The sequence below is a fragment of the Coregonus clupeaformis genome, chromosome 34 (genome assembly GCF_020615455.1).
Source record: "Coregonus clupeaformis isolate EN_2021a chromosome 34, ASM2061545v1, whole genome shotgun sequence".
NCBI lineage: Eukaryota > Metazoa > Chordata > Actinopteri > Salmoniformes > Salmonidae > Coregonus > Coregonus clupeaformis.
Genome location: NC_059225.1, coordinates 26210086 through 26235468, shown reverse-complemented (window position 1 = coordinate 26235468; position 25383 = coordinate 26210086). Strand labels below are relative to the sequence as shown.

The 25383-nt window shown below is 43.2% G+C and overlaps 1 protein-coding gene across 1 annotated transcript; it reads left to right on the top strand.

Moving 5' to 3' along the window:
• The first annotated feature begins 8485 nt into the window (after positions 1-8485).
• On the top strand, positions 8486-25011 carry LOC121579114 (multidrug and toxin extrusion protein 2-like). Its single transcript, XM_045210535.1, has 5 exons — positions 8486-8515; positions 10517-10649; positions 14474-14568; positions 23943-24056; positions 24187-25011. Exons 2-5 carry the CDS (start codon positions 10622-10624, stop codon positions 24502-24504), a joined length of 555 nt encoding a protein of 184 aa, XP_045066470.1. The 5' UTR covers positions 8486-8515; positions 10517-10621; the 3' UTR covers positions 24505-25011.
• The last annotated feature ends 372 nt before the right edge of the window (positions 25012-25383 follow it).

Sequence of the window (25383 nt, the reverse complement as noted above, 5' to 3'; positions counted from 1 at the left end):
AATAAATTTTACGGCACGGCGGAGGGAGAAATGCTAAATGTAGCCTGCTAATAATGCTTCATGCTACATGCTAATGCTAAATGCTAATGCTAATGCTAATGCTAAATGCTAATTTATTCTTGCTACATGCCAATTTTGATGCGGGTTATGTTCGATATTTTTTCCTTGGTGGTCCATTGGAATGGGTCTAGCCACCAATATTGTGTTTAGATAGTTTGGGCTTGGTGCCTGATGTTTTGTGAGCTCTGTTAAGTGTTATTGTTTGTCTATAAGGGTAAAAGAGAGGAGGTATAGCGGGAATGCTAACGTTCTGTGGTCTGGCTTGGAGAGAGCTGGGAGAGAGAGCTCCATCCACTGTGAAATCGTAGTGATGAATGTACTGCGCATGCGTGTCATTTTACGACACTAGAGTGACGTAGGGGTAAATAGGTCACTCCTCTGCTATACTCTTCTGCGGGGAGGCGCAGACGAACGAAGGAACAAAAGACATAGAGATTTAGAGTCTAATGGTGTATTCTGGTTGTTACATCGGCGGCTGTTTGACGATGAAACTGTTTTCTTGAGACCTATTGAATTGATAAATGAGAGAGAGATGTTGACGGATTAAAAATAAAAATAATTAAATAAATAAATAAAATAAAAATGTTATTGAGCTATTTATACGATTCCTGAGTTATTTCTTAGCGCGAATGTGACTAGAGGAATATTGAATGGTTGAAATAACTCAGTGACTGCATAAACTACTAAATTCTTGTCTGTTTCTTTGTTATTCTGTGATAGGAGAGATGATAAGAGGAACGAGAGGAGAGAGGTCCTCTGTAGCTCAGCTGGTAGAGCACGGCGCTTGTAACGCCAAGGTAGTGGGTTCGATCCCCGGGACCACCCATACACAAAAAAAATGTATGCACGCATGACTGTAAGTCGCTTTGGATAAAAGCGTCTGCTAAATGGCATATTATTTATTTATTTATTATAGAGAGAGAGTGGAAGTGCTGACGTGTACATCATGTGACAGGGTGTGACGCGACAAGAGTCTGCTGCGACAGGATCAAGGCTAGTACTGTTTTGTTTACAAAAACCTTGCCCTCCAATAAAGGATAATTTGTGTGCCTAGCATATTTGATGTTATGACAATTTGACAAGGACTTGGCAAAAGACTGATCAATTGATGAAAATAAAAATTGCATTTTGGAGTTTTTGTGCATGAGTGGGTTTGATTAGAGTTGTGTTGGGAATCGAGTACTGACATTATTCTGTAAGACTGAGGTCATTTGGTGCTTATTAAATAATTGGTTTATGAGTACTGTAGTGTTGCTGGATTATAGGTATTTTCTTTTTGGATTGCTCTGAAGTTGTCTACTTTCCTGTACTTTTCCTGATTGAAGGTGGTAAGATAGCCACTAATTGATAAATTAGTAAAATAAAATAAAAAATTATTTTTGATTATTCATAACTTTATTGATAAATTGTTTAATAATAAAAAATATAAAAAATAATAATTATTATTATTTTTGAATATTCATATTTTTATTGATTAATTTTTATTATTTAGGGGGGAAAAAGAAGAAAAAAAAACATTTTTTTTTAGTTTATATTAATAATTAAAGGGAGGACACTATAAGCTATATATTCTAAAATAATAAAATAATTCACAATAAAGGAATATAAAAGAGTTGTTACAATGGGGAAAAAGGATATCAGGACTATGAAGGTAATGACACCTGTTGATATAGTTGAAAATAGTAAACATTGCAATACTATTAACTAAAAGTTATCTGGAAAAGGGAATAAAAGTTGGCCTGACATTGAACAAACATAGCTAGTGGAAGGGACTCTTAACCCTGATGTAATCAACATAATGAAAGTGCATCTGTCAATTCATAAAGCAGAACAAAAGAAAGGGAAAAAAGGGAACAACGTAAAGAAAAGAGACAAAGAGAGCTGGGTGTTCTTAAGTTGTTTGAGAATGAAGGACAAAAACTGATAAAAGATGCCAGCGATAAAATAAACAAAGGACTATGAGAAGTGATGGTGGATAGTGGAAAAGCTTTTATCTGTGTTCAGCCTAAAGAGATTACACATCTCACTATGTAAAATTAACTAATTAGGATAGGGATTTGAGGGAGTAAAACAGCTGATTACTCTTAAGGAACCAATTGAGCTCTGCTATAAAAATCAAAGAGAAATTAAAATACCCATACTGGTATCAGAACAAATACCTATTGCATTGTTGGGAAGAGATGCATTGTGTAAATTGAACTGTACAATAAGATGCACACTAGACGGCTGTCTGGTAGAAGATTTTAAAAGAGTAGGGTTTTTGGGAATCATATTTGCTTGAACAGATAGGCAGGAGGACAATCTATTAGACAATCTGTCTGAAAAATAAAGTTAAAAGGGGTGACTGTTATTCTTGGTTACATTCCTACACCAAGAGATTTCAAACTAGGCTAAAAGATGTTCAATCGTTTGCCAAGTCTGTGTGTAAAGAAGTCAGAAGCAGGTGGGGACTTCCCAATCACATATTCTAAACATTGGTGGTAAAGGGATTTTGTGAATAAATCAGTGGAATGGTTTTTTTAAAGTTAGGAGAAAAGATTAGATTAAAAAAGTTAGGAGAACTAGGGTTGAAGGAACTCTAGGACAGTAAGCTAAGTTTCAATGTTAGTTAGTAGTAAGAGAGAGAGAACAGTGGTGAAGGAAATATTTAGAGTTCAGTGGGAAGATGGATATGGTAGGAGTTTAAATCTGTTAGGAGCAGTGGCATTGAGAAAGTATGCGTTGCTGAATGATGAGAGAAGAATGAAAATTGAGGGTGATTGCGGTATCTATATTTACAATTCCCAGCAGGAAGATCAAGTGTATTTTTATAATCAACAGTTTGAAAGTGAGGGATTAGAGTTGGGACTGAGAGTGAATGTAGTGACACTAGTGGTGATAGATGGAAATACAAGTAAGGAGTTCAAAGTCTTAGGGAAAATTGATGAATTAACAACAATGTCATCAACACTTCAGCCTATTATAACAACAGTGAGAGGCAATTTAACTCTTTCAACATTGATAGTTATTAAAGCCATAAATATATCGCATTTGATTACAAGGGAGCAAATAGCTTCAGCACCAATTTTAGAGGAATTTCATAGTCTGGGAAGCCTATCATTGGAGGATAAGTCTAAGAGAGAAGTGGGAATTTTTCCATGGTATGGTGTAAAATTTGGGAAGATCATATTGATAATATTAACTATAATTTGAGGGGTTTTGCAAATGAAACGATAAGAGGGTTTAACCTTCTGTCAAGACTCAAAGGAGTATTGATAGATAGATTTCAGAGGTTTCAATATTAGTGTGATTTTAGTATTTTGTTATGAATCAAAGGGGGGAAATAGAATAATGTGATTCATTCATATATCATTTATATATCATTTGTATATTCTTAGTTGATATTGATGTTTTAATTTGAATGTGTTGTTTTGCAAAAGATACTGTTTGGTCTTTTCTTTTCTTCCAGAAGCATTTGGGGGAATATGTAGAGATTGAAATACTCAAACAAGGACAATATGAAAGGACAATATGAAAGGACAATATGAAGGGAAAGGGGGAGATGGAACAAGGAAGGTGTGGAAATTTTCCAATTCCATCATCGAAGATGCATTGGAAGTCGACACTGCTGAGGAGATGAAGTGTAGTGGACTACATTCCAGTGTCTGCAATGAAATATAGACATATTTGCATGTGTAATACATAATTTGTGTCATATTCTTAGGTATTAATTTTTGTAGAATGATATTTGATGTTATTGGATACATGTGGGGATCTTAGATGTTTTTGTTTATTTCGTGGAAGCTTAGGGACATGGAGTCTAGGCAGGGATAGAGATAATCCACCGTAGGGTCCGATGGGTCGACCAGCCTGAGAGTGGACATTTTGGATAGTATTTTGTTTGCTGGGGCTTTCATGTGTATTTAATGGCATCATAGTTTCAAATGCATTGATAAAGATTTATGAATTGATCTGGAGTACCTAGGTGGTTGCCTGGGGCAGAGGGGCCGTGAGATAATTTTACTGTCTTGATTGATGGATGGATATTTGGAAAGAAGGCTGCCAGACAGGTTTTTCGCTCTCACACTTCATAAAGATTTGTTCATATTTCATAGTAATGTATTCACACTTCATAAAGATTTGTTCATATTTCATAGAAAGGTATTTACACTCCAGAGAAAAGTGTTTTGGGTTTATTGTTAAAGATACTCAATAAGAGAAATTGTTACTTGTCATAATCCTATTCTTTTTGTTTTCGAGACTTTTAGTTAGTCTCGAAGGGGGGAAATATGTAGTGTATGGAGAATTATGACTTTGCTAATGTTTTCAAGTGGAACCTGAGAGGATGTTTATTCAGTTTCAGAGGGAGTCGCTTTAGTGACACCCCATAGAACAGAGGGAGTCTGTGTGTTGTAGACAGGGGATTGGACAGTAGAGGGAGCCACCCATATTTTGGGAAAGATTAAGTATGGGCTAGGGAACAAAGAAGATCAGAGCAGACATATTATTTTGGGACTCTGCTCTCCGGATGCTATAGACATCTGTAAACTTATGCTGAAATCTTGTGATATGAATAAAACTTATGATCAAAGTTCAGTATAAGCGGACTCCTTTGTTTAACAGCATAATTAGCAACATTGACTCGACACTACAACTACCTCATGAAGCTGGTTGAGTGATTGCTAAGAGTGTGCAAAGCTGTCATCAAGGCAAAGGGTGGCTTTTTGAAGAATCTCAAATATAAAATATATTTTGATTTGTTTAACACTTTTTTGGTTATTACATGATTTCATATGTGTTATTTCATAGTTTTGATGTCTTCACTATTATTCTACACTGTAGAAAATAGTAAAAATAAAGAAAAACCCTTGAATGAGTAGGTGTGTCCAAACTTTGACTCGTAGAATACAGTAAGGGAAAAAAGTATTTGATCCCCTGCTGATTTTGTACATTTGCCCACTGACAAAGAAATGATCAGTCTATAATTTTAATGTTAGGTTTATTTGAACAGTGTGAGACAGAATAACAACAAAAAGATCCAGAAAAACCCATGTCAAAAATATTATAAATTGATTTGCATTTTAATGAGGGAAATAAGTATTTGACCCCCTCTCCATCAGAAAGATTTCTGGCTCCCAGGTGTCTTTTATACAGGCAACGAGCTGAGATTAGGAGCACACTCTTAAAGGGAGTGCTCCTAATCTCCGTTTGTTACCTGTATAAAAGACACCTGTCCACAGAAGCAATCAATCAATCAGATTCTAAACTTCCTGACTGATGTCTTGAGATGTTGCTTCTATATATCCACAACATTTTCCTTCCTCATGATGCAAGCTATTTTGTGAAGTGCACCAGGCCCTCCTGCAGCAAAGCACCCCCACAGCATGATGCTGCCACCCCTGTTCTTCACGGTTGGGATGGTGTTCTTTGGCTTGCAAGCCCCCCCTTTTTCCTCCAAACATAACGATGGTCATTATGGCCAAACAGTTCTATTTTTGTTTCATCAGACCAGAGGACATTTCTCCAAAAGTACGATCTTTGTCCCCATGTGCAGTTGCAAACTGTAGTCTGGCCTTTTTATGGCGGTTTTGTGTTGAGTGGCTTCTTCCTTGCTGAGCGGCCTTTCAGATTATGTCGATATAGGACTCGTTTTACTGTGGATATTGATACGTTTGTACCTGTTTCCTCCAGCATCTTCACAATGTCCTTGCTGTTGTTCTGGGATTGATTTGCACTTTTCGCACAAAAGTACGTTCATCTCTAGGAGACAGAACGCGTCTCCTTCCTGAGCGGTATGACGTCTGCGTGGTCCCATGGTGTTTATACTTGCGTACTAATATTTGTACAGATGAACGTGGTGCCTTCAGGCATTTGGAAATTGCTCCCAAGGATGAACCAGACTTGTGGAGGACTACCTTTTTTTTCTTCTGAAGTCTTGGCTGATTTATTTTGATTTTCCCATGATGTCAAGCAAAGAGGCACTGAGTTTGAAGGTAGGCCTTGAAAAAAAACCACAGGTACGCCTCCAATTGACTCAAATGATGTCAATTAGCCTATCAGAAGCTTCTAAAGCCATGACATCATTTTCTGGAATTTTCCAAGCTGTTTAAAGGCACAGTCTACTTAGTGTATGTAAACTTCTGACCCACTGGAATTGTGATACAGTGAATTATAAGTGAAATAACCTGTCTGTAAACAATTGTTGGAAAAATTACTTGTGTCATGCACAAAGTAGATGTCCTAACCGACTTGCCAAAACTATAGTTTGTTAACAAGACATTTGTGGAGTGGTTGAAAAATGAGTTTTAATGACTCCAACCTAAGTGTATGTACATTTCCGACTTCAACTGTAAACCCATGCTAGGGACATTAGCATCTTTATAAACCCATGCTAGGGACATTAGCATCTTTATAAACCCATGCTAGGGACATTATCATCTTATATAAACCCATGCTAGGGACATTAGCATCTTATATAAACCCATGCTAGGGACATTAGCATCTTTATAAACCCATGCTAGGGACATTAGCATCTTTATAAACCCATGCTAGAGACATTAGCATCTTATATAAACCCATGCTAGAGACATTAGCACCTTAAGTAAACCGAAGCTGGGGGCATTAATGTTAGCATCATATATAAACACATGCTAGGGACATTAGCATCGTATATAAATGCTAGGGGCATTAATGATATCATCTTATATAAATCCAGGCTAGGGACATTAGCATAATATACAGTATAAATCCATTCTAGGAATATTAGCATCGTATATAAACCCATGCTAGGGACATTACCATCGTCTATAGAACATGCTGGGGGCATTAGTGTTAGCATCGTATGTAATCCAATGCTAGGGACATTAGCATCCTATATAAACCTATGCTAGGGACATTAGCATCCTATATAAACCCATGCTAGGGACATTAACATCCTATATAAACCCATGCTAGAGACATTAGCATTATATACCCATGCCAGGGAAACAAGAAGAGCACGGCACAGTTTATGTAGATGAATTTAATGATGACAGAACATGAAAAGCAGAATAGAGAACCAGCTCCACTTCAAAACACAACAGACTGTTATTATTATTAACCACCAGAAAAACAAGAGCCCTGTTATTCTCCACATATCTCCTTTACTAAATAAGAGCCCTGTTATTCTACACATATCTCCTTTACTAAATAAGAGCCCTATTTCCACGCTTTCAAAAAGGCCTTCTCAAGTCAGTGGAAGTCATGGCTGTACTAGCTCTGATGCCCTGCAATGCTAACAGTGTTTATAACCTTTAAGGGATGACTGACCCTGAACCTATTCCCAGTGTGGAAAACTGGTCACAATGGTCAGGATATACAGTGGGGAAAAAAAGTATTTAGTCAGCCACCAATTGTGCAAGTTCTCCCACTTAAAAAGATGAGAGAGGCCTGTAATTTTCATCATAGGTACACGTCAACTATGACAGACAAAATGAGAAAAAAAATCCAGAAAATCACATTGTAGGATTTTTAATGAATTTATTTGTAAATTATGGTGGAAAATAAGTATTTGCTAACATCTGTAGCTAACTACTGTAGCTAACTAGCCAGCTAACATCTGTAGCTAACTACTGTAGCTAACTACTGTAGCTAACTAGCCAGCTAACATCTGTAGCTAACTACTGTAGCTAACTAGCCAGCTAACATCTGTAGCTAACATCAGTAGCTAACTACTTTAGCTAACTATAGCTAACTACTGTAGCCAACTAGCCAGCTAACATCTGCAGCTAGCCAGCAAGCAAGCTAGCAAGCAACGCTAAAGGGATTGCAAATGGTTAAGCATAACTCTAGCCAAACAAAACATCTTTTTTTTCTAAATATTAGCTAGCTGGCTATCATTTATGAGGCCAGCAAACACGTTCCTCACACGCTAGTAACGTATTTCCTCCAACGTTATAATGAAAAGGTGCCTCTCAATCCCAAAAAAAGTTTTCTGGAGATTTATGGGAGGAGTCCTGATGATGTCGTCCACTGTATGCACTTTCGGTAGCCTGATTGCGTCCAGACTGAGAAGAAATCAGCACACAATGCATCCCGGACCACCTCCTGAATTGGTCAGACAGATCTGAACACAATCAGACCCCAAAGCGACTTCTGTGCGTCTACACCCGTCTTTTCAATGTGATCTTCGTATTCTGATAGCAGAAGTCATGTAGGTGTCTAGTGTAGACACGACCTGAGTGATCTCTCAGTAGTTAATAGACGTCCTCCTGAGTCCTGTCCTGTCCTCTCCAGAGCTATAGTGGACAACGTATCAATGAACCTGGGGCTCTACACATTCACACAGTTCTTTGATGCTCTACTGGTGAGTACCTTTTCTGGTGAATACCTTTACTGGTGTGTACCTGGGGCTCTACACATTCACACAGTTCTTTGATGCTCTACTGGTGAGTACCTGGGTCTCTACACATTCACACAGTTCTTTGATGCTCTACTGGTGAGTACCTGGGTCTCTACACATTCATACAGTTCTCTCTACTGGTGAGTACCTGGGTCTCTACACATTCATACAGTTCTCTCTACTGGTGAGTACCTGGGGCTCTATACATTCATACAGTTCTCTCTACTGGTGAGTACCTGGGTCTCTACACATTCATACAGTTCTCTCTACTGGTGAGTACCTGGGTCTCTACACATTCATACAGTTCTCTCTACTGGTGAGTACCTGGGTCTTTACACATTCATACAGTTATCTCTACTGGTGAGTACCTGGGTCTCTATACATTCATACAGTTCTCTCTACTGGTGAGTACCTGGGTCTCTACACATTCATACAGTTCTCTCTACTGGTGAGTACCTGGGTCTCTACACATTCATACAGTTCTCTCTACTGGTGAGTACCTGGGTCTCTACACATTCATACAGTTCTCTCTACTGGTGAGTACCTGGGTCTTTACACATTCATACAGTTCTCTCTACTGGCGAGTACCTGGGTCTCTACACATTCATACAGTTCTCTCTACTGGTGAGTACCTGGGTCTCTACACATTCATACAGTTCTCTCTACTGGTGAGTACTTGGGTCTCTACACATTCATACAGTTCTCTCTACTGGTGAGTACCTGGGTCTCTACACATTCATACAGTTCTCTCTACTGGTGAGTATCTGGGGCTCTATACATTCATACAGTTCGCTCTACTGGTGAGTACCTGGGGCTCTATACATTCATACAGTTCTCTCTACTGGTGAGTACCTGGGTCTCTTTACATTCATACAGTTCTCTCTACTGGTGAGTACCTGGGTCTTTACACATTCATACAGTTCTCTCTACTGGTGAGTACCTGGGTCTTTACACATTCATACAGTTCTCTCTACTGGTGAGTACCTGGGTCTTTACACATTCATACAGTTCTCTCTACTGGTGAGTACCTGGGTCTTTACACATTCATACAGTTCTCTCTACTGGTGAGTACCTGGGTCTTTACACATTCATACAGTTCTCTCTACTGGTGAGTACCTGGGTCTTTACACATTCATACAGTTCTCTCTACTGGTGAGTACCTGGGTCTTTACACATTCATACAGTTCTCTCTACTGGTGAGTACCTGGGTCTCTACACATTCATACAGTTCTCTCTATTGGTGAGTACCTGGGTCTTTACACATTCATACAGTTCTCTCTATTGGTGAGTACCTTGGTCTTTACACATTCATACAGTTCTCTCTACTGGTGAGTACCTGGGTCTTTACACATTCATACAGTTCTCTCTACTGGTGAGTACCTGGGTCTTTACACATTCATACAGTTCTCTCTACTGGTGAGTACCTGGGTCTTTACACATTCATACAGTTCTCTCTACTGGTGAGTACCTGGGTCTCTACACATTCATACAGTTCTCTCTACTGGTGAGTACCTGGGTCTTTACACATTCATACAGTTCTCTCTACTGGTGAGTACCTGGGTCTTTACACATTCATACAGTTCTCTCTACTGGTGAGTACCTGGGTCTCTTTACATTCATACAGTTCTCTCTACTGGTGAGTACCTGGGTCTTTACACATTCAAACAGTTCTCTCTACTGGTGAGTACCTGGGTCTTTACACATTCATACAGTTCTCTCTACTGGTGAGTACCTGGGTCTCTTTACATTCATACAGTTCTCTCTACTGGTGAGTACCTGGGTCTTTACACATTCATACAGTTCTCTCTACTGGTGAGTACCTGGGTCTCTTTACATTCATACAGTTCTCTCTACCTGTGAGTACCTGGGTCTTTACACATTCAAACAGTTCTCTCCAGGGATGGAGTTGAGCTCAACTACCTTTTATGTTGCAAAACATTGTAAACACGACATTAAACGGCTTCAAATTGGTTCTGAACTGACCTAAACTAAGGCCAGGAAGTTGACACACTACAGCTGAGAAGTGTTGTGCTGTGGTTTGAGTGGGTGCTCATCCTTGCCATATATTTGTGTGTGTGTGTGTGTGTGTGCGTGTAGTGTGTGTGTTCAGGGATCCTGGTAGGAGCAGGTAAACAGAAGATAGCTGCTCTGTCTAACCTGGTCTCGTACTATTGCATTGGCCTTCCAGTCGGCATCGCTCTGATGTTCGCTGCCAAGCTCAGGATACTAGGTATTCTACCTCTACCTCTACCTATCCCTCTCCCTCTCCCTCTCCCTCTACCTCTACCTCTACCTCTATCTCTATCTCTACCTCAACATCTCTATCTCTACCTCTATCTCTACCTTAACATCTCTATCTCTACCTCTATATCTCTACCTCAACATCTCTACCTCAACATCTCTATCTCTACCTCAACATCTCTACCTCTATCTCTATCTCTACCTCTATCTCTACCTCTACCTCTACCTCTATCTCTACCTCAACATCTCTACCTCTTCCTCAACATCTCTATCTCTACCTCAACATATCTACCTCTATCTCTATCTCTATATCTACCTCTATCTATATCTCTACCTCAACATCTCTACCTCTACCTCTACCTCTACCTCTATCTCTATCTCTATATCTACCTCTATCTATATCTCTACCTCAACATCTCTACCTCTACCTCTATCTCTACCTCTATCTCTACCTCAACATCTCTACCTCTATACCTCTATCTATATCTCTATCTCTACCTCTACCTCAACATCTCTACCTCAACATCTATCTCTACCTCAACATCTCTACCTCTATCTCTATCTCTATCTCTACCTCTACCTCTACCTCTACCTCTACCTCTATCTCTACCTCAACATCTCTACCTCTATCTCTACCTCTACCTCTATCTCTATCTCTACCTCAACATCTCTATCTCAACATCTCTATCTCAACATCTCTACCTCTACCTCTATCTCTACCTTAACATCTACATCTCTACCTCAACATCTCTATCTCAACATCTCTACCTCAACATCTCTACCTCAACATCTACATCTCTATCTCAATCTCTACCTCTACCTCAACATCTCTACCTCTACCTCTACCTCTACCTCTTCCTCAACATCTCTATCTCTACCTCAACATCTCTCCCTCTCCCTCTCCCTCTACCTCAACATCTCTCCCTCTACCTCTACCTCTACCTCTACCTCAACATCTCTACCTCTACCTCTACCTCAACATCTCTACCTCTACCTCTACCTCAATCAATCAATCAATTTTATTTTATATAGCCCTTCGTACATCAGCTAATATCTCGAAGTGCTGTACAGAAACCCAGCCTAAAACCCCAAACAGCTAGTAATGCAGGTGTAGAAGCACGTGTAGAAGCACGGTGGCTAGGAAAAACTCCCTAGAAAGGCCAAAACCTAGGAAGAAACCTAGAGAGGAACCAGGCTATGAGGGGTGGCCAGTCCTCTTCTGGCTGTGCCGGGTGGAGGTTATAACAGAACCATGCCAAGATGTTCAAAAATGTTCATAAGTGACAAGCATGGTCAAATAATAATCAGGAATAAATCTCAGTTGGCTTTTCATAGCCGATCATTAAGAGTTGAAAACAGCAGGTCTGGGACAGGTAGGGGTTCCATAACCGCAGGCAGAACAGTTGAAACTGGAATAGCAGCAAGGCCAGGCGGACTGGGGACAGCAAGGAGTCACCACGGCCGGTAGTCCCGACGTATGGTCCTAGGGCTCAGGTCTCTCAGTTGGCTTTTCATAGCCGATCATTAAGAGTTGAAAACAGCAGGTCTGGGACAGGTAGGGGTTTCGTAAACAGAGGCAGAACAGTTGAAACTGGAATAGCAGCAAGGCCAGGCGGACTGGGGACAGCAAGGTGTCAGCATGCCCGGTAGTCCTGACGTATGGTCCTAGGGCTCAGGTTCTCAGAGAGAAAGAGAGAACGAGAGAATTAGAGAGAGCATACTTAAATTCACACAGGACACTGGATAAGACAGGAGAAGTACTCCAGGTATAACCAACTAACCCCAGCCCCCCGACACATAAACTACTGCAGCATAAATACTGGAGGCTGAGACAGGAGCGGTCCGGAGACACTGTGGCCCCATCCGAAGAAACCCCGGACAGGGCCAAACAGGAAGGATATAACCCCACCCACTCTGCCAAAGCACAGCCCCCGCACCACTAGAGGGATATCCTCAACCACCAACTTACAATCCTGAGACAAGGCCGAGTATAGCCCACAGAGGTCTCCACCACAGCACAAACCAAGGGGGGCGCCAACCCAGACAGGAAGATCACGTCAGTAACTCAACCCACTCAAGTGACGCACCCCTCCTAGGGACGGCATGAAAGAGCACCAGCAAGCCAGTGACTCAGCCCCTGTAACAGGGTTAGAGGCAGAGAACCCCAGTGGAGAGAGGGGAACCGGCCTGGCAGAGACAGCAAGGGCTGTTCGTTGCTCCAGAGCCTTTCCGTTCACCTTCACACTCCTGGGCCAGACTACACTCAATCATATGACCTACTGAAGAGATAAGTCTTCAGTAAAGACTTAAAGGTTGAGACCGAGTCTGCGTCTCTCACATGGGTAGGCAGACTGTTCCATAAAAATGGAGATCTATAGGAGAAAGCCCTGCCTCCCGCTGTTTGCTTAGAAATTCTAGGGACAATTAGGGAGGCCTGCGTCTTGTGACCGTAAGCGTGCACGTATTGGTATGTACGGCAGGACCAACTCGGAAAGATAGGTAGGAGCAAGCCCATGTAACGCTTTATAGGTTAACAGTAAAACCTTGAAATCAACATCTGTACCTCAACATCTCTATCTCTACCTCAACATCTCTATCTCTATCTCTACCTCTACCTCTATCTCTACCTCTATCTCTACCTCAACATCTCTATCTCTACCTCAACATCTCTACCTCTATCTCTACATCTCTACCTCTATCTCTATCTCTACCTCTACCTCTACCTCTTCCTCAACATCTCTACCTCTACCTCTATCTCTACCTCTATCCCTACATCTCTACCTCTATCTCTATCTCTATCTCTACCTCAACATCTCTATCTCTACCTCAACATCTCTACCTCTATCTCTACATCTCTCCCTCTCCCTCTCCCTCTACCTCTTCCTCAACATCTCTACCTCTACCTCAACATCTCTACCTCTACCTCTACCTCTATCTCTATCTCTACCTCTACCTCAACATCTGTACCTCAACATCTCTATCTCTACCTCAACATCTCTACCTCTACCTCTACCTCTATCTCTATCTCTACCTCAACATCTGTACCTCAACATCTCTACCTCTACCTCTATCTCTACCTCTATCTCTACCTCAACATCTCTATCTCTATCTCTACCTCAACATCTCTACCTCTACCTCTACCTCTATCTCTATCTCTACATCTCTACCTCTATCTCTATCTCTACCTCTACCTCTACCTCTACCTCTCTACCTCAACATCTCTATCTCTACCTCAACATCTCTACCTCTATCTCTATCTCTATCTCTACCTCAACATCTCTACCTCAACATCTCTACCTCAACATCTCTACCTCAACATCTCTACCTCAACATCTCTACCTCAACATCTCTACCTCTATCTCTACCTCAACATCTCTACCTCAACATCTCTACCTCAACATCTCTACCTCTACCTCTATCTCTATCTCTACCTCAACATCTCTACCTCTACCTCTATCTCTACATCTCTACCTCTACCTCTACCTCTACCTCTACCTCTCTACCTCAACATCTCTATCTCTACCTCAACATCTCTACCTCTACCTCTACCTCTATCTCTACCTCAACATCTCTACCTCTTCCTCAACATCTCTATCTCTACCTCAACATATCTACCTCTATCTCTATCTCTATCTCTACCTCTATCTCTACATCTATCTCTACCTCTATCTCTACATCTCTACCTCTATCTCTACCTCTATCTCTACCTCTACCTCTACCTCTATTATTACCTCTTAGTCTTTCTTAGGTACTGATCTAGTATGTGACACCTCTGTGATTGTGTGTGACGTGTGTGTGTGCTCTCCCTGTCAGGTTTTTGGGCGGGTCTCTCTCTCTGTGTCATCCTCCAGACTGGGTTCTTCATCGTCGTCATCTTCAAACTCAACTGGCAACACGTAACCAAGGAGGTAGGTTACCCTGGCAACATGTAACCAAGGAGGTAGGTTACCCTGGCAACATGTAACCAAGGAGGTAGGTTACCCTGACCCCTGACCTCTACTTCCTGTCTGTGTCTGTCTGTCTGTCTGTTCTTCTCTGGTTGTTGGTAGCTGTGGATCATGTAGGTGGCTAACGTTCTGTGATCATAACAGCCAACAGTTTTAACTACCAACTATCAGTTCTACTAACTATCAACTATCAGGTCTACTAACTATCAACTATCAGTTATACTAACTATCAACTATCAGTTATACTATATATCAACTATCAGGTCTACTAACTATCAACCAACCAGTTCAACTAACTATCAACTATCAGGTCTACTAACTATCAACCAACCAGTTCAACTAACTAACAACCAAGACTTCTACTATTAACTATTAGGTCTACTAAATATCATCCAACAGTTCTACTAACTTACAACTATCCGTTTTAACAACTAACTGTTCTACTAACTATCAACTATTAGTTATAATATCAACTAACAGTTCTACTAATTCTTGCAACCAATATTATGTTATATACAGTACCAGTCAAAAGTTTGGACACAGCTACTCATTCAAGGGTTTTTATTTATTTTTAGTATTTGCTACATTGTAGAATAATAGTGAAGACATCAAAAATAAGAAATAACACATATGGAATCATGTAGTAACCAAAAAAGTGTTAAACAAATCAAAATATATTTTATATTTGAGATTCTTCAAATAGCCACCCTTTGCCTTGATGACAGCTTTGCACACTCTTGGCATTCTCTCAACCAGCTTCACCTGGAATGCTTTTCCAACAGTCTTGAAGGAGTTCCCACATATGCTGAGCACTTGTTGGCTGCTTTTCCTTCACTCTGCCGTCCGACTCATCCCAAACCATCTCAATTTGGTTGAGGTCAGGGGATTGTGGAGGCCAGGTCATCTAATGCAGCACTCCATCACTCTCCTTCTTGGGAAAATAGCCCTTAAACAGCCTGGAGTTGTGTTGGGTCATTGTCCTGTTTAAAAAAATTATGATAGTCCCACTAAGCCCAAACCAGATGGGATGGCGTATCGATGCAGAATGCTGTGGTAGCCATGCTGGTTAAGTGTGCCTTGAATTCTAAATAAATCACAGACAGTGTCACCAGCAAAGCACCCCCACACCATAACACCTACCCCTCCATGCTTTACGGTGGGAACTACACATGCAAAGATCATCCGTTCATGCAACGACACATCGATTGGAACCAAAAATCTCCAATTTGGACTCCAGACCAAAGGACAAATTTCCACCGGTCTAATGTCCATTGCTCGTGTTTCTTGGCCCAAGCAAGTCTCTTCTTTTTATTGGTGTCCCTTAGTAGTGGTTTCTTGTCTTAAAGTAATGATGGACTGTCATTTCACTTTGCTTATTTGAGCTTTTCTTGCCATAATATGGACTTGGTATCTTACCAAATAGGGCTATCTTCTGTATACCCCCCCTACCTTGTCACAACACAACTTATTAGCTCAAACGCATTAAGAAGGAAAGAAATTCCACAAAAAAACTTTTAAGAAGGCACACCTGTTAATTGAAATGCATTCCAGGTGACTACCTCATGAAGCTGGTTGAGAGAATGCCAAGAGTGTGCAAAGCTGTCATTAAGGCAAAGGGTGGTTATTTGAAGAATCTCAAATCTCAAATATATTTAGATTTGTTTAACACTTTTTTGATTACTACATTTACATTTTTTAACATTTAAGTCATTTAGCAGACGCTCTTATCCAGAGCGACTTACAAATTGGTGCATTCACCCTATAGCCAGTGGGGTTTTTTTTGGGGGGGGCTAGAAGGATTGCATCATCCTATCCCAGGTATTCCTTAAAGAGGTGGGGTTTCAAATGTCTCCGGAAGGTGGTGAGTGACTCCGCTGTCCTGGCGTCGTGAGGGAGCTTGTTCCACCATTGGGGTGCCAGAGCAGCGAACAGTTTTGACTGGGCTGAGCGGGAACTATGCTTCTGCAGAGGCAGGGGAGCCAGCAGGCCAGAGGTGGATGAACGCAATGCCCTCGTTTGGGTGTAGGGACTGATCAGAGCCTGAAGGTACGGAGGTGCCGTTCCCCTCACTGCTCTATAGGCAAGCACCATGGTCTTGTAACGGATGTGAGCTTCAACTGGAAGACAGTGGAGTGTGCGGAGGAGGGGGGTGACATGAGAGAACTTGGGAAGGTTGAACACCAGACGGGCTGCGGCATTCTGGATGAGTTGTAGGGGTTTAATGGCACAGGCAGGGAGCCCAGCCAACAGCGAGTTGCAGTAATCCAGACGGGAGATGACAAGTGCCTGGATTAGGACCTGTGCCGCTTCCTGTGTAAGGCAGGGTCGTACTCTCCGAATGTTGTAGAGCATGAACCTGCAGGATCGGGTCACCGCCTTGATGTTAGCGGAGAACGACAGGGTGTTGTCCAGGGTCACGCCAAGGCTCTTCGCACTCTGGGAGGAGGACACAACGGAGTTGTCAACCGTGATGGCGAGATCATGGAACGGGCAGTCCTTCCCCGGGAGGAAGAGCAGCTCCGTCTTGCCAGGGTTCAGCTTGAGGTGGTGATCCGTCATCCATACTGATATGTCGGCCAGACATGCAGAGATGCGATTCGCCACCTGGTTATCAGAAGGGGGAAAGGAGAAGATTAGTTGTGTATCGTCAGCGTAGCAATGATAGGAGAGGCCATGTGAGGATATGACAGAGCCAAGTGACTTGGTGTATAGGGAGAAAAGGAGAGGGCCTAGAACTGAGCCCTTGGGGACACCAGTGGTGAGAGCACGTGGTGCGGAGACAGCTTCTCGCCACGCCGTTGAATGACCAGTCCTGAAACCTGACTGGTTTGGATCAAGAAGGTCATTCTGAGAGAGATAGCAAGAGAGTTGGCTAAAGACGGCATGCTCAATAGTTTTGGAAAGAAAAGAAAGAAGGGATACTGGTCTGTAGTTGTTGACATCAGTGGGATCGAGTGTTGGTTTTTTGAGAAGGGGTGCAACTCTCGCTCTCTTGAAGACGGAAGGGACATGGCCAGCGGTCAAGGATGAGTTGATCAGCGAGGTGAGGTAGGGGAGAAGGTCACCGGAGATGGTCTGGAGAAGAGAGGAGGGGATGGGGTCAAGCGGGCAGGTTGTTGGGCGGCCTGCAGTCACTAGTCGCAAGATTTTATCTGGAGAGAGAGGGGAGAAAGAAGTCAAAGCATAGCGCCGGAGAAGATGGCTGCCGTTTTACAGCCCTCTAACCAATTGTACTATTATGTGTGTTTTTCCGCGTTATTTGTAATTTATTTTGTACATAATGTTTATGCCATCGTCTCTTATAACCAAAAAGAGCTTCTGGATATCAGGACAGCGATTACTCACCTCGCATTGGACGAAGACTTTTTCTTCAACGAGTCGGACGCGAAGGATATTCTACAGACACCCGGCAAGGCCCAGATCCCCGTCATTCGCCTGAGGAAGAGACGGAGATATCGTGGGACGTAGGTCGGGGTGCCTTGTAAGATCCGACGGCGAGCGAGTAAACTGCCTCTCCCATCAATACTATTAGCCAACGTTCAATCTTTTGAGAATAAAATTGACGATTTAAGATTACGGTTATCCTACCAACGGGACATTAAAAACTGTAATATCTTATGTTTCACGGAGTCGTGGCTGAACGACAACAATGATACCATTCAGCTAGCAGGCTACACGCTACATCGGCAGGACAGAACGGCTGGCTCCGGTAAGACAAAGGGTGGCGGTCTCTGTATATTTGTAAACAACAGCTGGTGTACAAAATCAAATACTAAGGAAGTCTCGAGGTTTTGCTCGCCTGAGGTAGAGTATCTTATGATAAGCTGTAGACCACACTATTTACCAAGAGAGTTTTCAGCTATATTTTTCATAGCTGTCTATTTACCACCACAAACCAATGCTGGCATTAAGATTGCACTGAATGAGTTGTACAAGGCCATTAATCAACAGGAAAACGCTCATCCAGATGCAGCGCTCCTAGTGGCCGGGACTTTAATGCAGGGAAACTTAAATCCGTTCTACCTAATTTCTACCAGCATGTCAAATGTGCAACCAGAGGGAAAAAAACTCTAGACCACCTTTACTCCACACACAGAGACGCATACAAAGCTCTCCCTCGCCCTCCATTTGGCAAATCTGACCATAACTCTATCCTCCTGATTCCTGCTTATAAGCAAAAACTGAAGCAGGAAGCACCAGTGATTCGGTTAATAAAAAAGTGGTCAGATGACGCAGATGCCAAGCTACAGGACTGTTTTGCTAGCACAGACTGGAACATGTTCCGGGATTCTTCAGACAGCATTGAGGAGTACACCACATCAGTCACTGGCTTCATCAATAAGTGCATCGATGATGTCGTCCCCCACAGTGACCGTACGTACATACCCCAACCAGAAGCCATGGATTACAGGCAACATCCGCACTGAGCTAAAGGGTAGAGCTGCCGCTTTCAAGGAACGGGACTCTAACCCGGAAGCTTATAAGAAATCCCGCTATGACCTCCGACGAACCATCAAACAGGCAAAGAGTCAATACAGGTCTAAGATTGAATCATACTACACTGGCTCTGACGCTCGTCGGATGTGGCAGGGCTTGAAAACTATTACAGACTACAAAGGGAAGCACAGCCGCGAGCTGCCCAGTGACACAAGCCTACCAGACGAGCTAAACCACTTCTATGCTCGCTTCGAGGCAAGCAACACTGAAGCATGCATGAGAGCACCAGCTGTTCCGGACGACTATGTGATCACGCTCTCCGTAGCCGATGTGAGTAAGACTTTTAAGCAAGTCAACATTCACAAGGCCGCTGGGCCAGACGGATTACCAGGGCGTGTACTCCGAGCATGTGCTGACCAACTGGCAAGTGTCTTCACTGACATTTTCAACATGTCCCTGACCGAGTCTGTAATACCAACATGTTTCAAGCAGACCACCATAGTCCCCGTGCCCAAGAACTCTAAGATAACCTGCCTAAATGACTACCGACCCGTGGCACTGACGTCTGTAGCCATGAAGTGCTTTGAAAGACTGGTCATGGCTCACATCAACAGCATAATCCCAGAAACCCTAGACCCACTCCAATTTGCATACCGCCCCAACAGATCCACAGATGATGCAATCTCTATCGCACTCCACACTGCCCTTTCCCACCTGGACAAGAGGAACACCTACGTGAGAATGCTATTCATTGACTACAGCTCAGCATTCAACACCATAGTGCCCTCTAAGCTCATCACTAAGCTAAGGATCCTGGGACTAAACACCTCCCTCTGCAACTGGATCCTGGACTTCCTGACGGGCCGCCCCCAGGTGGTAAGGGTAGGTAACAACACATCTGCCACACTGATCCTCAACACGGGGGCCCCTCAGGGGTGCGTGCTCAGTCCCCTCCTGTACTCTCTGTTCACCCATGACTGCATGGCCAGGCACGACTCCAACACCATCATTAAGTTTGCCGACGACACAACAGTGGTAGGCCTGATCACCGACAACGATGAGACAGCCTATAGGGAGGAGGTCAGAGATCTGGCCGTGGTGGTGCCAGGACAACAACCTCTCCCTCAACGTGACCAAGACAAAGGAGATGATTGTGGACTACAGGAAAAAAAAGAGGACTGAGCACGCCCCCATTCTCATCGACGGGGCTGTAGTGGAACAGGTTGAGAGCTTCAAGTTCCTTGGTGTCCACATCACCAACGAACTATCATGGTCCAAGCACACCAAGACAGTCGTGAAGAGGGCACGACAAAGCCTATTCCCCCTCAGGAGACTAAAAAGATTTGGCATGGGTCCTCAGATCCTCAAAAAATTCTACAGCTGCACCATCGAGAGCATCCTGACTGGTTGCATCACCGCCTGGTATGGCAACTGCTTGGCCTCTGACCGCAAGGCACTACAGAGGGTAGTGCGTACGGCCCAGTACATCACTGGGGCAAAGCTCCCTGCCATCCAAGACCTCTATACCAAGCGGTGTCAGAGGAAGGCCCTCAAAATTGTCAAAGACTCCAGCCACCCTAGTCATAGACTGTTCTCTCTGCTACCGCACGGCAAGCGGTACCGGAGTGCCAAGTCTAGGTCCAAAAGACTTCTCAACAGCTTCTACCCACAAGCCATAAGACTCCTGAACAGCTAATCATGGCTACCCGGACTATTTGCACTGCCCCCCCACCCCATCCTTTTTACGCTGCTGCTACTCTGTTAAGTATTTATGCATAGTCACTTTAACTCTACCCACATGTACATATTACCTCAACTACCTCAACTAGCCGGTGCCCCCGCACATTGACTCTGCACCGTTACCCCCTGTATATATAGCCTCCCTACTGTCACTTTATTTTACTTCTGCTCTTTGTTTTTCTCAACACTTTTTTTTTGTTGTTGTTTTATTCTTACTTTTTTTGTTTAAAATAAACGCACTGTTGGTTAAGGGCTGTAAGTAAGCATTTCACTGTAATGTCTGCACTTGTTGTATTCGGCGCATGTGACCAATAAAATTTGATTTGATTTGATTTGATTTGATTTGTGAGCAGGACCAGCAGTGTCATTAGACTTAACAAACGAGGATCGGATGTCGTCAACCTTCTTTTCAAAGTGGTTGACGAAGTCATCCACAGAGAGGGAGGGGGGGATTCAGCAGTGAGGAGAATGTGGAAAAGAGCTTCCTAGGGTTAGAGGCAGATGCTTGGAATTTAGAGTGGTAGAAAGTGGCCTTAGCAGCAGAAACAGATGAAGAAAATGTAGAGTGGAGGGAGTGAAAAGATGCCAGGTCGGCAGGGAGTTTAGTTTTCTTCCGCTCCGCTGCCCGGAGCTCTGTTCTGTGAGCTCGCAATGAGTCATCAAGCCACGGAGCTGGAGGGGAGGACCGAGCCGGCCGGGAGGATAGGGGACACAGGGAGTCAAAGGATGCAGAAAGGGAGGAGAGGAGGGTTGAGGAGGCAGAATCAGGAGATTGGAGGGAGAAGGATTGAGCAGAGGGAAGAGATGATAGGATGGAAGAGGAGAGAGTAGTGGGAGAGAGAGAGCGAAGGTTGCGGCGGCGCGTTACCATCTGTGTAGGGGCAGAGTGAGTAGTGTTGGAGGAGAGCGAGAGAGAAAAAGGATACAAAGTAGTGGTCGGAGACATGGAGGGGAGTTGCAGTGAGATTAGTAGAAGAGCAACATCTAGTAAAGATGAAGTCAAGCGTATTGCCTGCCTTGTGAGTAGGGGGGACGGTGAGAGGGTGAGGTCAAAAGAGGAGAGGAGTGGAAAGAAGGAGGCAGAGAGAAATTAGTCAAATGTAGACGTAGGGAGGTTGAAATCCCCCAAAAACTGTGAAGGGTGAGCCATCCTCAGGAAAGGAACTTATCAAGGCGTCAAGCTCATTGATGAACTCTCCAAGGGAACCTGGAGGGCGATAGATGACAAGGATATTAAGCTTAAATGGGCTAGTGACTGTGACAGCGTGGAATTCAAATGAGGAGATAGACAGATGGGTTAGGGGAAAAAATTGAGAATGACCACTTGGGAGAGATGAGGATTCCTGTGCCACCACCCCTCTGACCAGATGCTCTCGGGGTATGCGAGAACACATGGTCAGACGAGGAGAGAGCAGTAGGAGTAGCAGTGTTTTCAGTGGTAATCCATGTTTCCGTCAGCGCCAGGAAGTCGAGGGACTGGAGGGTAGCATAGGCTGGGATGAAGTCAGCCTTGTTGGCGGCAGAACGGCAGTTCCAGAGGCTGCCTGAGACCTGGAACTCCAGGTGTGTGGTGCGTGCAGGGACCACCAGGTTAGAGAGGCAGCAGCCACGCGGTGTGAGGCGTTTGTGTAGCCTGTGCGGAGAGGAGAGAACAGGGATAGGCAGAGGCATAGTTGACAGGCTGCAGCAGATGGCTACAATAATGCAGAGGAGATCGGAATGAAATGAACTAAACATCTGGGAAAGGAGAGAGCAGGCCTCCCTCACCAAAAAAAAATATAACTCTCCCAACTTCCACCTCAGAAACTATAATTGTTTCACTGAACCACCCGAATAAAACTCTCCCAACTTCCACTTTAGAAATTAGAATTGTTGTAAACTACAGCAGACTGTTATCAGTAGCTGTAATTAAGTACAGCAGCTACCAACCACCTAACGTTAATGACTCGGATAATGAGGTTAGAAAAACAGCTGAATGGTGGCAACTAGCTGGCTCAATCACAGGTACTCTTAAGCATGAAATAACATTGGAAACAACTAACCACAGTTGCTAAAAGTTACCAGTAGCTACCCGCTAGCTAGCTAGCTAGCTTTGTTGGTCCAAGTAGTGGGTAAGCTAGCCTCGTGCTTCGCCGGGGTCCGCCGAATACAATACTTACCTACAATAATTACCTACAATAACCTACAATAACTACCTGAGTAAACTACCTATAATACCTAACTACAATACCTACCTACAATCTAAATACATGGTTTAAGCTTTACTCAACACCATATAAGAAGCCAAGCTTACCTCCTGCTAGAGAAAACACAACTTCTCCCGTCTCTCCCGTCTCTCCCGTACCAAATAAATACATGATTCCATATGTGTTATTTTATAGTTTTGATGTCTTAACTATTGTTCTACAATGTAAAAAATAGTAAAAATAAAGAAAAACCCTTGAATGAGTTGGTGTGTCCAACCTTTGGACTGGTAGTGTATACAACCTTCTCCGCTCTGCAGATTTTTCTGTGAAGAGACAGAATCATTAGATCATTTGTTTTGGTACTGCCCATATGTAGCTTGTTTTTGGTCGCAAGTTCAGGAATGGCTGACGAATAGCAACATTTACCTGGAGCTATCTCTGCAAATAGCACTGCTGGGTGATTTGAAAAGTCATAGTAAATCAATCAATAATATAATAGTACTTTTATCAAAAATGTATATCTTTAATTTACAATCTTTACAAACTATGAGAATAGAAAGGTTCAGAACTTTTGTGAAACAGCACAGTTAAAAACATATGGCAAATAGAAATCAAACTGGATGGTGTTCAGAGATAGATGGGAGGGGTTGAGGTTAGCTGAAGGATGGGATTAAAAACAAACAAATGATAACTATTGTAAAATATACTCTGTCCATAAAATGTATATAGTATGTATAAGCTGGGAGTAAAAGCCTATGTTAGTTTACTCCAATTAGGGGAGGGGTGGTAGGGTTAGGGGAAAATAATAAAGGAAAATATATATATATTTTAAATATATGGGGGATTGGAAATGATGCAGACAATTACATTGATGGAAACTACAATCTATCTGCAATAACAAAGCTGATCTACCCCCCCAAATAAACAAAAAACATAACAGTTCTACTAACTAACAACCAACTAATTCCTCAGGCCCAGGTGCGTGCTGGGAAGAGAGGGCTGGGAACGTGTGTTCCAGCGAAGCCTCCTATTGGTCAGCCGCTGATTAAAACTCTGCTTCCAGAAGGCTCTCGAAGCACTGACATGGTGAGGGAATGTGTGTGTGTCCAGCATCCATGTATATGTGCTCTGTAGTCTGTGTTAAATGCCATGTGTCCTGTATCTCATCTTAATGTGTGTAAAGTATGTCCTGTATCTCATGTCAATGCTGTGTGTGTCCCAGCCAGAGGGCGATGAATCCAAACCGCCTGGTTACACCCAGGGAGGAGGAGGAGGAGGAGGTGGTGAGGAGGAGGAGGAGCAGGAGGAGGAGGGCCCAGGTGTCCAGTCCAAAGGTCTGCTGTCTGCCTCCCAGCTGGTTCTGAGGAGAGGTTTCACTATGCTGGCTGCAGTACTCCTCCTAGCCACAGGGGTCGCTGTTCACCTGGCCTGTCCCCCTCCTGCACTCTCCATCCACAGCCGCTCCAACCTCACCTTGGACTGGACCAACTCCTCCACCCCCACACCCCCCCTGGAGCTCAACTCACCCCTCTGAGACAGGAGAGGAGGGACTGGGTTGTCTCTCTGCAGGGAGTGTATGAAGTGTACAGCACAGCGCTGGGGTCCTGAGACTCTCCTGACCACTGACCTGTCAAACCTCAGGTCAGAGGAACAGCTGCCCCCGTCTCCTCTCCCCCCGTGGCCGTCTGCACTACTGTTCCTTCTGAAGATATGCTTTCAGTCTCCTAACATGTTTCCAATATAACTGTCTTTCATTGTGATGTCACCTCAGCCTAATGTTGACTTCAACAGTTTTAATCTAATTTCACTGGAAGCATGGAATCAGTGTAAATGTCTGATGTCCAATCTATGGGATTGTTTCCAATTGTATGTTGATATATTTGCACTTGTTTCTACTGTGTATAGCTAAATCACTGCAATTGGCCTACTACCAGTTGAAACAGTGCTTTCAAATTGTCAAATAATAGACTAACAGTGAGTTCTCATTGAAATGTCCAGCCCAATGACAAGTGGTCAAATCAATAAAAAAAAGTATTCTATTGTCTGTCTACGTATTCACTGGAAACATGCTAGGGACATTCGCATCGTATGATGCAGCACTCCATCCCTCTCCTTCTTGGTGAAATATCCCTTACACAGCCTGGAGGTGTGTGGGGTCATTGTCCTGTTGAAAAACAAATGATAGTCCCACTAAGCCCAAACCAGATGGGATGGCGTATCGCTGCAGAATGCTGTGGTAGCCATGCTAGTTAAGTGTGCCTTGAATTCTAAATAAATCACAGAGTGTCACCATCAAAGCACCACCACACCATAACACCTCCTCCTCCATGCTTTACGGTGGGAAATACACATGCGAAGATCATCCGTTCACCCACACCGCGTCTCACAAAGACACAGCGGTTAGAACCAAAAA

What these genes read in the sequence shown, in the direction of transcription:
- LOC121579114 (XM_045210535.1), top strand. Translation starts at nt 10,622, where the DNA reads ATGTTCGCTGCCAAGCTCAGGATACTAG. An exon ending in GGCAACACGTAACCAAGGAG is followed by an intron (nt 14,569 to 23,942) that starts GTAGGTTACCCT and finishes CTAATTCCTCAG; the next exon opens with GCCCAGGTGCGTGCTGGGAA. An exon ending in GCTCTCGAAGCACTGACATG is followed by an intron (nt 24,057 to 24,186) that starts GTGAGGGAATGT and finishes ATGCTGTGTGTG; the next exon opens with TCCCAGCCAGAGGGCGATGA.